This window comes from Onychomys torridus, chromosome 1 (assembly GCF_903995425.1).
Source record: "Onychomys torridus chromosome 1, mOncTor1.1, whole genome shotgun sequence".
In the NCBI taxonomy this organism is placed as follows: Eukaryota; Metazoa; Chordata; class Mammalia; order Rodentia; family Cricetidae; genus Onychomys; species Onychomys torridus.
In genome coordinates, this window is record NC_050443.1 from 110,582,195 (window position 1) to 110,594,877 (window position 12,683).

The 12,683-nt window shown below is 50.1% G+C and overlaps 1 protein-coding gene across 6 annotated transcripts in view; it reads right to left on the reverse strand.

Annotated features, from left to right (window-relative positions):
- The window catches only part of Fam53b (family with sequence similarity 53 member B), a 119,777-nt gene that overhangs the window by 61,384 nt on the left and 45,710 nt on the right, over nt 1-12,683 (reverse strand). For all 6 annotated transcript variants that reach the window (XM_036196075.1, XM_036196066.1, XM_036196103.1 and 3 more), the window contains exon 2: nt 5,310-5,568. In XM_036196075.1, the coding sequence (XP_036051968.1) occupies nt 5,310-5,387 (78 nt within the window). In that variant the 5' untranslated portion in view covers nt 5,388-5,568. The remainder of the gene's footprint in view (nt 1-5,309; nt 5,569-12,683) is intronic.

Below are 12,683 nucleotides of genomic sequence, written 5' to 3' on the forward strand. Positions count from 1 at the left end.
GCCTCCACAGGCACTAGGCATATACATGATACACACATATATATGTAGGCAAAACAGCCACACTCATAAAATAAAATTTAAAAAAATTAAAAAAAAAAAAAAAGAGGAACCTTGATTAGCTTCAGACTGGATCTCAAGCAAGGACTAGGGTCCTGTCTTGCTTTCTGAGCCCTACTTCTGAAGTGAAGCAGAACTTCATAAGCACCAGAACATCTCATTCTTAGCCTCCCAGGGTTGAAGGACCAGGCACACCCTGACCCCTGGCAGGTTTGCTTGGGGACTTCACATGGGCAAACCAACCTCCAGGAGTTTCTGGCTCCAAGAGGATACAAGCCTTCCTATTTCCAGTCTACCAAGAACACAATAAAATTCCCACTGGCTCATGCCATTCCTTCTTACTCCTCAGATCCTCTATTCCCAGAGCAGGAAGAAGGGATAAGCGAATCTCTGTGCCAAGCCAAGGTCCAGCAGCCCCAAAGGGACTCTGCTGTGAGGCCCCCCAAGACTTCCGGAATCTGCAAAAGAGTGAGCTCAACTGCAGGCTGAGGTCTACAGGGAAGGAAGCCGAGAGCATGTTTCCTCTTTGCACGCCTCCCTCTTTGTGCCTGGACCTACCAGGGCTGTCTTAGTGAGACGATTCACGTCACAAGAGAAGTCTTTGAAAACAGGTCCTGGTGGGACAGACAAAAGCTGGAAATCAAATTGAGGTGTCAGGGACATCTGTCTGACTAAAGAAGGCCCTGACTTCAATAAAGACCCAACGAAGGCTCCAAAGGAGAAGCTGGCAAACACGGAAAATGCCAGGCCTTACCCATGGCTTTCACAACTTTCTTCAAAGGTTACTGCCTTATATAACGGAGCCACTTTTTCCTTTTGCTGACACAGTATACAGGGAGCCACAGTGTGAAGAGGAGATGCTCATACCACATACTAAGAACAGGCACAGTATCATGCCTGCTTCTCAAACAGAACTCAGTAAGACCGAGACAGCAGGAAGCAGAGAGGAATCCAGGCCAAAGAAGATGAAGAGAAGCTGAGAAGGGAACAGTGCAATGGAGGGAAGCATTCAAAGATGCAGCCCTGACTTCAAGGTTGAGAAGGGCACAGGGGCCTCTAGAATGCATATGTCTACCCAGGGTGAAACACACCAGACTTTGGCTAGTCTATGGCCAGCCAAAGACTCTGGTTGGAGTTGTTGAGGCCATTATGCCAAGTTGGCCTGACAAGGAATATGAGAATTCCCTTAGATAGCTGGACAGATTAGATACCTGGACAAGGCTTAATGTGGCTACCAACTTCAGACTAGGCAAATGCCTTAGTGCTGGTGCTCTAATGTGGGGTGGATAAGGCAGTGTCTCTTCTACTACTGACTGTGCATGCTTTGGGGACAAGCAAGCAGTCTATAGCTATGTACTATTCTCTGCCCAGGGCAGCCACTTGCCTGTCTCCTCTGGTCTCCAGGATTTAGAGAAGGCTGGAAGAGAAAGTTGGCCTGGCCAAAGAAGGTGGTTGCTTTGGAAACAGGAACAGGCTTTTGGCCTGCACAAAGGCAAATGGGCAGGAGCTGGGGGAGTTCGGTGCTCCAGGGTCAAACATCTGGGCTGCTTTCCAGTGACAGTGGCTAATGTTAGAACATGAGAAGGAAAAGCCCTCTGGGGGGGAGGAAAGCAACCCAGAAGACTAGAGAAAGAGGACCAGGAATGGTCACGGCTACCTAGTATGCAAGGTAAGCCAGGGCTGTGAGCACAGCCAATCCCCATGCCTACGACTCCCAGGGAAGTGAGTTCCCGAGCCCAGAAGGAACATGCCAAGCACCTGTCAGCTCTTGTTCTTGCACCTTTCTTGGGAGTAGAGACAGTCACCTTTGTCACCAGAATTAGGGTTTTGCTGTTTTGAGACAGGTTCTCATGTTGCTCAGGCTGGCCTCTAACTAGCTATGTAGCAAAAGCTGGCCTTGAACTTCTCATCCTCCTGCTTCCACCTCCCAAGCACTGCAGTCACAGGTATGTGCCACCAGTTCTTTCAGAAGGGAAGGAGGGAACCAACAGTCAGTATGTGAGATGTCAATGAACTCCCGGACAAGAAGAGCTCTCTCCAAAGAGGACACCCCTTACCACTGACCTGCCATCTGAAGCAGAGGGGAGAAGACAGGTGGTTCTGGGCCTAGACAGGCCAACAGCAAGAGCAGGAGAGAGAAAGCCGCTCTCTGGAAGGGGAACAGAGGTTGGAAGACATAGACAGCTCTTCTTGTTCCTCAGCAGGACGCAGGACAGTGGCTGGGTGAGCTCCAGGGTCCCAGAGCCTAAGGAACCTTCTAGCTACATGTCTCAGGCCTTCCCTCTGGTGACTAGGAGAAGCCCAAGGGCCATTTAGCCACACCTCAGAAAGTTGCTCCTGCCACCTCAAAGGCTCCCAGCCTCCCTAGAATTCTGGTTCCTTTTGAAATCTTAACCTCCACTTTTGTTATCTTCTTGGTCTAATTAGAAAACAAAAGAGAAACCGTTTCCCACCTTTTCTGTGTTAACTGGTGGCAGTTTGTGTGAAGATGATGTTACCAGTGTTGTATGTAAAGCAGGACCCCAACAACTTCCTCTGTTGCTCACAGAGGGGATTGGCTGACCTCAGACTCAGTCTCAGGGAGGTCACCACCAGACTGACACTATTTGGATCTTCAGGTACTTACAGAACTCCTTGAGGGGGCCACGACCTTCAGACTTGGCAGTGCAGAAGGGTACTGGCCAGACCATGCAGTCCCATACTTAATTCTCTGAGCCACAGTTCTCGTCTATCTAAGGGACAGAGATGGATACACCTTTGCCCTTGCCTGAACATCTTCCATGGTACTCTCCACACCTTCTATGGCCAACACTTGTGTTGAACCAGGCCCAGAATGTAACCAACAGTCAGTATGTGAGATGTCAATGAACTCACAGACAGGAAGGACTCTCTCCAAAGAGGACACCCCTTACCACTGACCTGCCATCTAGAGCAGGGGAGAAGACAGGTGGTTCTGGGCCTAGACAGGCCAACAGCAAGAGCAGGAGAGAGAAAGCTGCTCTCTGGAAGGGGAACAGAGGATGGAAGACAAAGCCTGGGCCTCGGAGCTAGAGAGCGGAGAGTGAGCCCTGAGGGAGGGATGAGTATGCTGGGCCTACTGTCCTAGAAAGACAGCTCCTCCCTCAGGGAAGGCACAAGACCATGTTCCTCATCCGTGCTCAGGAAGGGCTGCTTCCACGACCATGTGGCCCTAGTGCTGGGAACCAACTCTGGGGCTAGCCCCAGCCAGTCCTACTTTGACAAGCACAGAGGCAGCTGTGGGAGCCGACAATACAGCTGAACCCTGGGGACCTCTGAGCAATCCCTCAGCCCAAGGCCACCCTAGGCACCATCTGCAGATCCTTCCCCAAAATTTTTGTTTTTGTCTTTTAGTTAACTAACAAAAAAGACAAGACAAGCATGACGTATATGTATGATCCATCAGCTACAAATTAAACAGTTGGACCAAAACAACAAGGTCAGAAGCCGTGCCAATGGGGACCTGTGCACTCACTCACTCTAACTGAACACCTGTTATGCAACAGGTCCTGGTTCCATGAAATGCCTGGCTTTCATTAAGTGTCTGCCTCAGCACAAGGAGTCGGTCACTCAATACACAAGACCCATAGGTAACCTATTAAAAAATGGTAAGAGCCAAAAAGAGACATAATGTGGGGGAAAAGTGTGGGAGCAGGCAGGACTGAATTTTAGGCTAAGCGGCCACAGAAAGGAGGAGGGAATCATGTTAAGAGAAGAGTTCTAGGCGACCGAAGAAGTCCAAAGGTCCTAAGGCAGGCCACAGTTGGCATCTCTGTGCCAGGGGAGCAGTTTTGCCTGAGTGGAGTAAGCAGAATGTTACAGTACTCATGAGGCAGAAGCCAGGGGATGGTTCCGAGCACATGGACAGACTACACTGGTACTCCACATGGCTGCTGGGGAGAGAAGAGGTCTTAAGAGCCAGAAGCAGAGGCCCAGTTAGCCCAAGAATCTACATGAGAGAGGCCAGCAGACAGGATGAGGGTGGCTGACGGTGGGGGTAATGGTGAAAAGTGACCCAACTGGAGATCCACACTACATGCGAATTGGAAGGAGGGTGTGATAGTTCGGGGAGCCCTGCTCCTGCTCTAATGACCCAGGTACATCCATCAACCATGAACCTTAGCCATTTCTCTCTGCCTGTGTCTACAGGGCTAGGACACAGGGACAGCCTCAGAGATAGGTGCCCCAATACCAGTCTGAGGGAGGCCTAAAAAGGCCAAGAAGCGGGGCTGGTGGATGGAAATGAGGTGAGTAAGTGGGCAAGCCACTGAGGCAGTCACTGCCCTGCCGCGGGTCCCTGCTCTCAACCACACGTTTGGGTCCAGTGGTTTGAAGCCCCTTCTATTCAGCGCTCCAGTTCTGTGCAGCTCACCCTGATATATTTTCAGCCCAGCCCGACTCCTCAGCACACCTGAACCTCAACAGGGTGATGGCTATGAGTTGGCATTAGTGGCTCTTGAAGGGTCACTGCATGCTGGGTGCACGGTAGAGCCTCCCCCTGGACTGGGAACTACTCTGGACAAGCAGGGCAAGGCGCAGCTCCAAGCATGCTGCTTCCTCAACTCTGTCAGCCTATGACCGTCCACGGGACAGGCACTTGTGAAGGCCCGTGGATCACACGCAGGCCCCAGGCAAGTTTCCCAAGTTCACCAGGGCGAGGGGCTTCAGCCCACACACTGGTCACAATGTGGTATTTGCCAACATGAGACAAGGAAAAGGAAACCCACCACCATTTGGTCCAAGGGCAAAGACCTGGGGGACTCCAGGAGGGTGGGTGACAAGACAGAAGCCCACCACCATTTGGTCAGAGGGCAGCTGCAGTGCCCTTCACCACACCCCGCCACCTTGCTGCCAAGCTGTTCCTTCTTTCCTCTTCATCTACCATTCTTGACCCTCAGGTGGGGACTCTCACCCTGCACTGCCCTTTTGGGGACAACCTTATCTCGGTCCCCACTCTGGCATCTCTCATCCTGGAGGCCAGGCTCAGCGGAAAGCCCTGGCATGACTCCCTTGCTGCAGCAGCTCTAACCTGGGCCCAGCTGCTTTCTCCCTCTGAGTATGTAGCCACACAGTTTCTTTGCCACATAGCCCCAGTCTAAAACCTCTCACAGAGCTCTGTTTACTTCCAAATTGTTAAGGCTGGGTGCCACCACATCCACAGCCACACCACAAACCCTCCCTGCACACCAGGCCACAAAGAAAGAGAAAGAAATGCAGCCCTTGAGGGTCCTCACCAGTTCAGGGACGAAGGTCCTGTGTGCTATGGAGTCAGCTCCCTGGATGATGAGGCTTCTCCTTAGGATCATCACCATGGTAAGGACCTCAGGCACTGGGCTGCATCCTAGGGTGGGCACAGGCCATCTTCAGGTGGGCACACTTGATTAATAGTGATACCTGGGCATCCCGGGGAGTGATGTCATCAGAAGTAGCTCCCCATCGGTTGCTCAGTCTGGGAACAAGGACCTCTTGGAATGGCCAAAAGTAGTCAACAACCTGGGAAGACAAAAGATAAGCAAAGGGGTTCAATTCTAGGAAAGCCTGGGATACCAATAGGGTAGCTCAGCCCCAGTGGTGCTATGGGGAAGGAAGCCTACCCTTACTAAAGTATGTGCACTCTGGGAGGTTACCAAGGCCCAGAATGACTTTCTTAGAACAAATGAACACACACACACACACACACACACACACACACACACACACACACACACACACACACACTGGTAGCTTCAGGATATCCAATAGCCAATGTTCTACTAGACAGAGCAACAAATCTGTATCCAGCCATCAGACATCTTCAAGACCACAGGTTCTGGGGTGTTAGCAGTATATGGGTCCTGGCAATGCAGCATCTTACCACTGACTGGGCTGGCTTTGCAGGCACATTGAGCTCACACTAGGACAAGTTTAGACTGGCTGAGGATCATACTCCTCATCCTCACATCCAATATCAAAGGGGGTAGGGGGATCCAGAGCTAGGCACTGGCTCACCTCTCTACCTAGTCATGAACAAATGCTACTGACAAATCAGGAGGGTCTACTTAGAGACATATACCCACCCCATGCTTAGCAGTGCCTCGTGCCCACATAGTCACAACACTAGAGGCCTTTGTAGCTTTGCCCCTTTCCCTGGAGTGAACCAAACCAAGGGACCTATGAGCTAGTGCCCAGAGCACCCTGTACTGCCATTCCCCAAAGATCACCATGTCACCACCCTGTGCACTGTGTGCCATAAAGCGAAGGCGGACACTGCAGAGGCTTCAGTGCAGGTAAGAAAGGCAGTTCCTTACAAGGGGATTTCTCTGATCCCAGTTCCCCATCCCAACCTGTCTATGGTTAAACCTTCAAAGAAAATTACCCGGACATGAGGATCTGAAGGTCACCATTCAAAACCTAAGAAGTAATGGTAATAATAGCAATAAATAAATAGAAAGGCAGTTCCTAATCTGTAATTAAAAACCAACTGCTCAGTGCAGGAAAATGGTTTAGAGGCCACTGTGTGAAAATTAATTGCACCCTGGTATTTACTTCTCCTCCAGCTTGTAAATCACATTTTCCTGTTTACTTCGATTCGACTTTACAGTGGGTGCTATTGAATCTGCTATTATAGGCCAGCTGGTGAGCACAGGGAAACGACCTTCTACCTTCTTCGAAAACAAGGTTCGTCCAAAGTGCAAAATCAAGGATGGGGAGAGGGGAGTCAACGTATTTGTAAAGCTTGACTGTTCAGGAAAGGAGGCCCGGGGGGGTCAAGAGTCTCCAGTGGCGCTGGGAGACCTGCTTCACGCTTCAAAACCACATCAGTCTACAAACCGTGCACCCTAACCAAGTGTGATGTGTTTAAGGAAGGAATGGCAAACCATTCTGCCTAGTTCTAGCTCAACAGCAGGGCCAGAAGTGCCCGCTGGCCCCCTGCATGCTTGGATCAGGAGCAGGCCAGGAGGGGTGCCCCTGGACTCACCCTTCAAAGGGGCCCTTTGTGCTGCCTAAGCAGGGGAGGCCTGATGGCAGCCGTCACCTTTCTGGGTGTGAGCCTCAATTCATTCTAGGGCAGGCAGCCATTGGCATGAGGCCTGGGAGGTAAACTCCCGGCTTCCTTCTCTGAGGTGACTGGTAGGCTCAGTGGTCACAAACTCAGATCCTGAGTCCAGCACATGTGGGCTGAAATCCCCACTCTGGGAATACATTATTTCTCTATGGGGCTCAGTTCCCCTCTTTTTACTGTATCCTAGAAAAGCAAAGCTCAAGGCCTTTGCTTAGTGCCTGGTTCATCTGAGAAATCATAGGCGGTAGATACTGCTGCTAGTTTCATGGGGGAGCCTGGGAGTCCCAAGCCCCTTTCCAGCAATGGACATCCAGGCAGTAACCCTCTGTAGTCTGTTTAAATCCCATCAGCAGGGGCCTGGCTGTATTATGGTCCTCCCCTCTGGTGAAGCTAGTAAGAGCAATGCTATGGAAATGTATTGCCATGGAAACACGACAGCCCATCCAGCCACAGCTCCGCACAAAGCTGCAGAGTGGACTGAGCTCTTTGCAGCTCCACCTCTGCTGTAGCCTCTACAGAGGACCAGAGCTGGCCGAGGCGGCACTAGGGGTGGAACACTAGAAGCACCTGTGTACCTGGGTAGACAGTAAAGAACCATAGGTCTGGAGAAGGAAGAAGGATGGCACCATCCCCACCCTCGGAAACAGGCAGTACCATATACACGCTGGGAGCAGAGGGCAGGGCAGTGTGTGTGTGTGTGGGGGGGGGGGGTCTTCAAGACTCCTCTGCACAGGGGCCCAGAGCAGGAACATCCTGGCTGCCCACTCACAAGGGACTAGTTAAATAAACTACAGTATAGCTGTGTGACAGAATACTGTGTGGCCTTTAAAATGGTTTTAATGAAGCAGTCAGAACATGATGTGGGGGAATGGTATGCACACTGGCAGCCATGCACAGGGCACATGGAAGGCAAGAGGACAAAGAGCTGGAAAGACCCCAGCTCTGAAAGCCCTGCTGAATGCGGGCTTTATTCTACAACATGGTGGCTCCCAGAGGAGTTGTAGCTGGAACTGGCTCCTGGGATCTGCTAGAAGAGGCTTTCTGCCCTTTACACGCATGTGCCAGCACAGTCCCTTGAACAGAGTGTGAGCTCAGCACACACTTCTGGAATTAGGCTAAATCAGAGCAGCTTCTGTGAGTCTGGGTACATCGTCGGACCGCAGAGGCTCATCCAGACCAGTAGAGCCTGGCCAATCTGGGGTTGCCTGGGATTCCTTTGACCAGTGGTATAGGTTTGACCAACCCCATGAGGGGACGCTGGTGCCCGCCCAGTGACCTAGACGGTGTAAGAAGGCCTCTGTCCAGAGAGAAAGGGAAAGCACTGGGGGATCCCAGAAGGGTGGGTGGCAAGACATAAGGCTGGTAATACCCCTGTAGAAGCCACCTCTTGAGCACAGGACCTGCTTGGCCTGGGTGGTTTTCTCTAAAATCACATGAAGCACTGCTTTTATCTACTGAGCACTACTGTGGTCTGTCTCCAAGGGGTCACCTGCTCCGAGTGTGGCCATGTTAAAGGGGTGAAGGGCACAGTGAAAGATCACCAATCAGGTCTTGCAGGGCACTGTCCTTTAGCAGGTGTCATAGGACTGGGTGAATTTTCTTTTTCTTTTTTTCTTTTTTTAAATGTTCTAAAAGCACATGCCTCGGGTTGGGGATTTAACTCAGTGGTAGAGCGCTAGGCACAAGGCCCTGAGTTCGGCCCTCCGCACTGAAAAAGAAAGGAAGGAAGGAAGGAAGGAAGGAAGGAAGGAAGGAAAGAAAGAAAGAAAGAAAGAAAGAAAGAGACAGAGAGAGAGAGACAGAGAGAGAGAGAGAGAGAGAGAGAGAGAGAGAGAGAGAGAGAGAAAGAAAGAAAAAGAAAAGCACATGTGCCTGGTCACACCCGGCCAGCCACTCCTGTCTCACCACGAGTCCTCTCCATCTTACAGAGAATGTGACACCATCTGCCAGGAGCCCTTCAGAGCTGAGCCGATTCTGCAGCCACGCTGTGAACCCTTCCCTCTTAATAAAGTCTGTTCTTCATAAGTTACCCAGCTTCAGTTATTTTATCTGCAGGAAATGAACTGACAAGTGTGTGGGGGGGGGCATGGTAGCTCATGCCTGTAATCCCAGCACTTGGGAGGTGGAGGCAGGAGGACCAGGGTTCAAGACCAGCTTCAGTTACATCAGATCTTGCCTCAAACCAGCACCATCCCCAAACAAAGCAGACGAACACCTACTATGCTAGTAAAAGCTGCTTTACACACATTAGCTGTGAAATGGGCTCATCTAACCCCATTCCACAGCCGTATGGAGCAACTCACCAGCGTCTAGACTGAAAGCTGGGATCTGATCCCTGGTGGACCAGCTCCCAAGCTTGTACCTTCACGTTGCTGCCCACCTGCCTAGCCCACATGTGCCCTTCAGAAACCCACTTAGGCAACGACCATATGGCCTAGCAATCAATTGCATTCCTCGGCATTTACCTGGAAAAGTAAAACATGTTCACCTCAAACCCTGCGGTACAAATGCCTTATTCATAACAGTCAAACCAGGAAACCAGCCAAACGTCCTTCCCCAGTGAATGGTTAAACAGTGGCTCATCCATTCTAGGGAATACCACTCAGCAGTAAAAGGAGGAATTAGGCATGCACAAGAACTCAATGAGCCAAAGAACTGTGTGTGGGTGTGTGTGTGGAGTGAACCCCCTAGGGTTTAATTGCTATATGATATCATTTGTATCAAATTCTTGAAATGATAAAATTACAGAATTGGGGGGCTGGAGAGATGGCTTAGAGGTTAAGAGCACTGACTGCTCTTCCAGAGGTCCTGAGTTCAATTCCCAGCAACCACATGGTGGTTCACAACCATCTGTAATGAGACCTGGCACGCAGGCAGAACACTGTATACATAATAAATAAATAGTTTTTAAAATTATAGAATTAAAGAATAGCAGTCATCAGTTTGGAAGGCGGTGGTATCAACAAAAGCAACACAAGGTACACTGTGGAAGAGGAAGGTGCTTTGGCCTTCACTGTCCCATGTCTGTTTTCTGATGCTGGGCTTCCAGCTTATAAGCTGTTACTATTGGGGGAAACAGTGGAAAACACCCACGCTCCTGTTTCATTTCTTAGAGCTGAATGAATATAAAATGACATCATTTTAAACTAAAACCTTTCAAGTATGTGCGCAGGACATGGTGCACATGCGGAGGTCAAAGGGCAACTTGCAGGAGTTAGCTCTCTCCTACCATGTGGGTCCTGGAATCTATCGGGCCCAGTGGCAGGAACCTTTTACCCACTGAGACCTCTCACTAGCCCCAAACTAAAAATTTTAATTAAACCCGACTTCATGTGTGCAAGTTAAAACTCAGAGACCTGAATACTTCAAAAGTGCACTGTAGTAGAAAATCCTAGACACTGGTCTCCATACCCCTTTCCGCAAGCAGGGATTCAGGCCACACTTCTCATCTGTGAATGTCACCTGACATCTGATTCTCTAGATCTGTACTGAAATTCTCTATCTTCGCTGCCCAGTCCCTACATTCTACACCCACCTGACTGCCACGACTTCCTGGACAGCACAGACAGAGGTTTCCTGTTCTGTTTCTCCTCTCTTTAAGCTGCCCAATGTCTGGGGAGGGTCTCCCCTGGCTGTCATGCCAATGTGAACATGGGAACACAGTGCATTCTGGCTCCTACCCCACAAGACCCACTCAGTGACTCACCTTTCCCAGGATTTCCACCACAAAGCAAGAGCTCACATCAGACTTTCCACTGTCCCGTGATCTCACATCACTGAGTATCAATGAACTGGTAGAGACTCCTTGCCCACCCCTAAGTCCTTGCCCCAATTGTGCATTTGCATAAGAACAACCCAGAAGCTGAGTACATGCTACATGCCTATAACCCCAGCCTTTAGACATACAGAGACAGGGAGCTTGAAATTAGCCTCAGATACAGTCTTCCTCCAGAGAATGAACCACCTAAAATTCCCAGTGCTGTGACCCAGCAAGACCTCAAGGTGAGAGATCCAGGGCTACAACCATGGTACCACAGCCTCCAACTCATCTCTCTGAGCACCAACCCCAGGCAGGTCTCTCACTTAATCTCCTTACATTCTTCTTATGAAGAGCTATTGTTATAGAGTGTTATTTTCCAGAAAGGCAGATCAAGGCTAGAAGAACAGAAGTCCAACCATCTGCCAGTACCACACAGCTAACAGGACAAGGCCAGCATTCCAATCCTGGCCTGCTCCTTGGGTATTTCCCTCCCTTGCATACATGTGTTTTCTCCTCTACTTCTCTTTAGATATAGGGTCTTACTCTATAGCCCATGATGGCCCAGAACTCATCTTGCAGCCTAGACTGGTCTCAAAGTGAGGGCAATCCTCCTACCTTGGTCTCTGGCATGCTGGGACCACAGGTGTGCACTACCACCCTAGCATGGGCCTCTCTCTGATAGCACAGGGCCAGGCCAGATTTGCTCTTTCACGTGGTCCCTCCTGACAGGAAACTGCCTTGCTCTTGCCCTGCATACTTCAGTGAGGTTCATGGGCTTGCACTCTTGAATACAGCTGTGTGACAGCACTTGCAGGCCAGGCGCTTAGCTTCTGGAGACTGGTAAAAAGCACACACGGCCCATCTGTGGCAGGAGTGCATGCTAAACGTATTAGCACACACAGAAGTTCTGCAAACTTTACAATTCCCTGTGAATCTTAGGAAGACTGCAGGAGTTTACAGAAGGAAGGTATCCATCATCCACTTTGAAAGCCTATCCCTTAAAAAGAAACTGACCACACTGGGAACTGCCAAGACAATTAAACTTTTCCTCCTTTTAACATCTTTATTCAGCCTGTGTGGGTTGTACAGACAACGATATCTCTGTGTCTTAAAAACAGAACTCTGACCGAAACCTAAGTGTGGACTTGGCCACAGACACCGCTTTTCCTGACAGCCCATAGTGTCCTACTTCCTCTCGTTAAGCAAAGGAAGCAGGAGGGGACAGCAAGACCACAAGGTCTTTGTGAAAGTCTCATGCACATGTAAACTTGCATGACAAGTCATCTGGAGACAGGATCTAGAAACAAATTCATAAACATCTGGAGGAGTGCATGTCTCCACAATCACGCCATCTCCTATCAGATTCTGTTAAAAACTCAGAAGCATGAGCAGGGCTGAGGCAGCTGAGGCCTGTAGGCCTGCTCCCTAACTGCCCAGAGAAGGGAACTGCATCTGTGGGGTGCCCTTCCTTGCTGGTGGTCTAACTAAGCCACCTGTATTTGAAGGATGAGCGAGAAAAGCTGCTTAGGGACTTCATCCAGAGCACTATCTTCCAAACCAAGATGACATTGGAAAGAGGCTGCAATTTCAACCTGAGGAAGGTCCTGAGAATGTGTAGCCCCCACCACAGTACATATTTCAATTCAGCCCAGGCTCCTCAGTACTCCTGAAAGATCAACTAGGAAAGACAGGAAGAAAGAGACAAATGAAACATCTGTAGTCAGACACTAAGGATGTGCTCAGTACCAAATGCTGATTTAAGAAAACCCCATAATAGAAACAGCATCCATAAAAAATAAGTGTGTG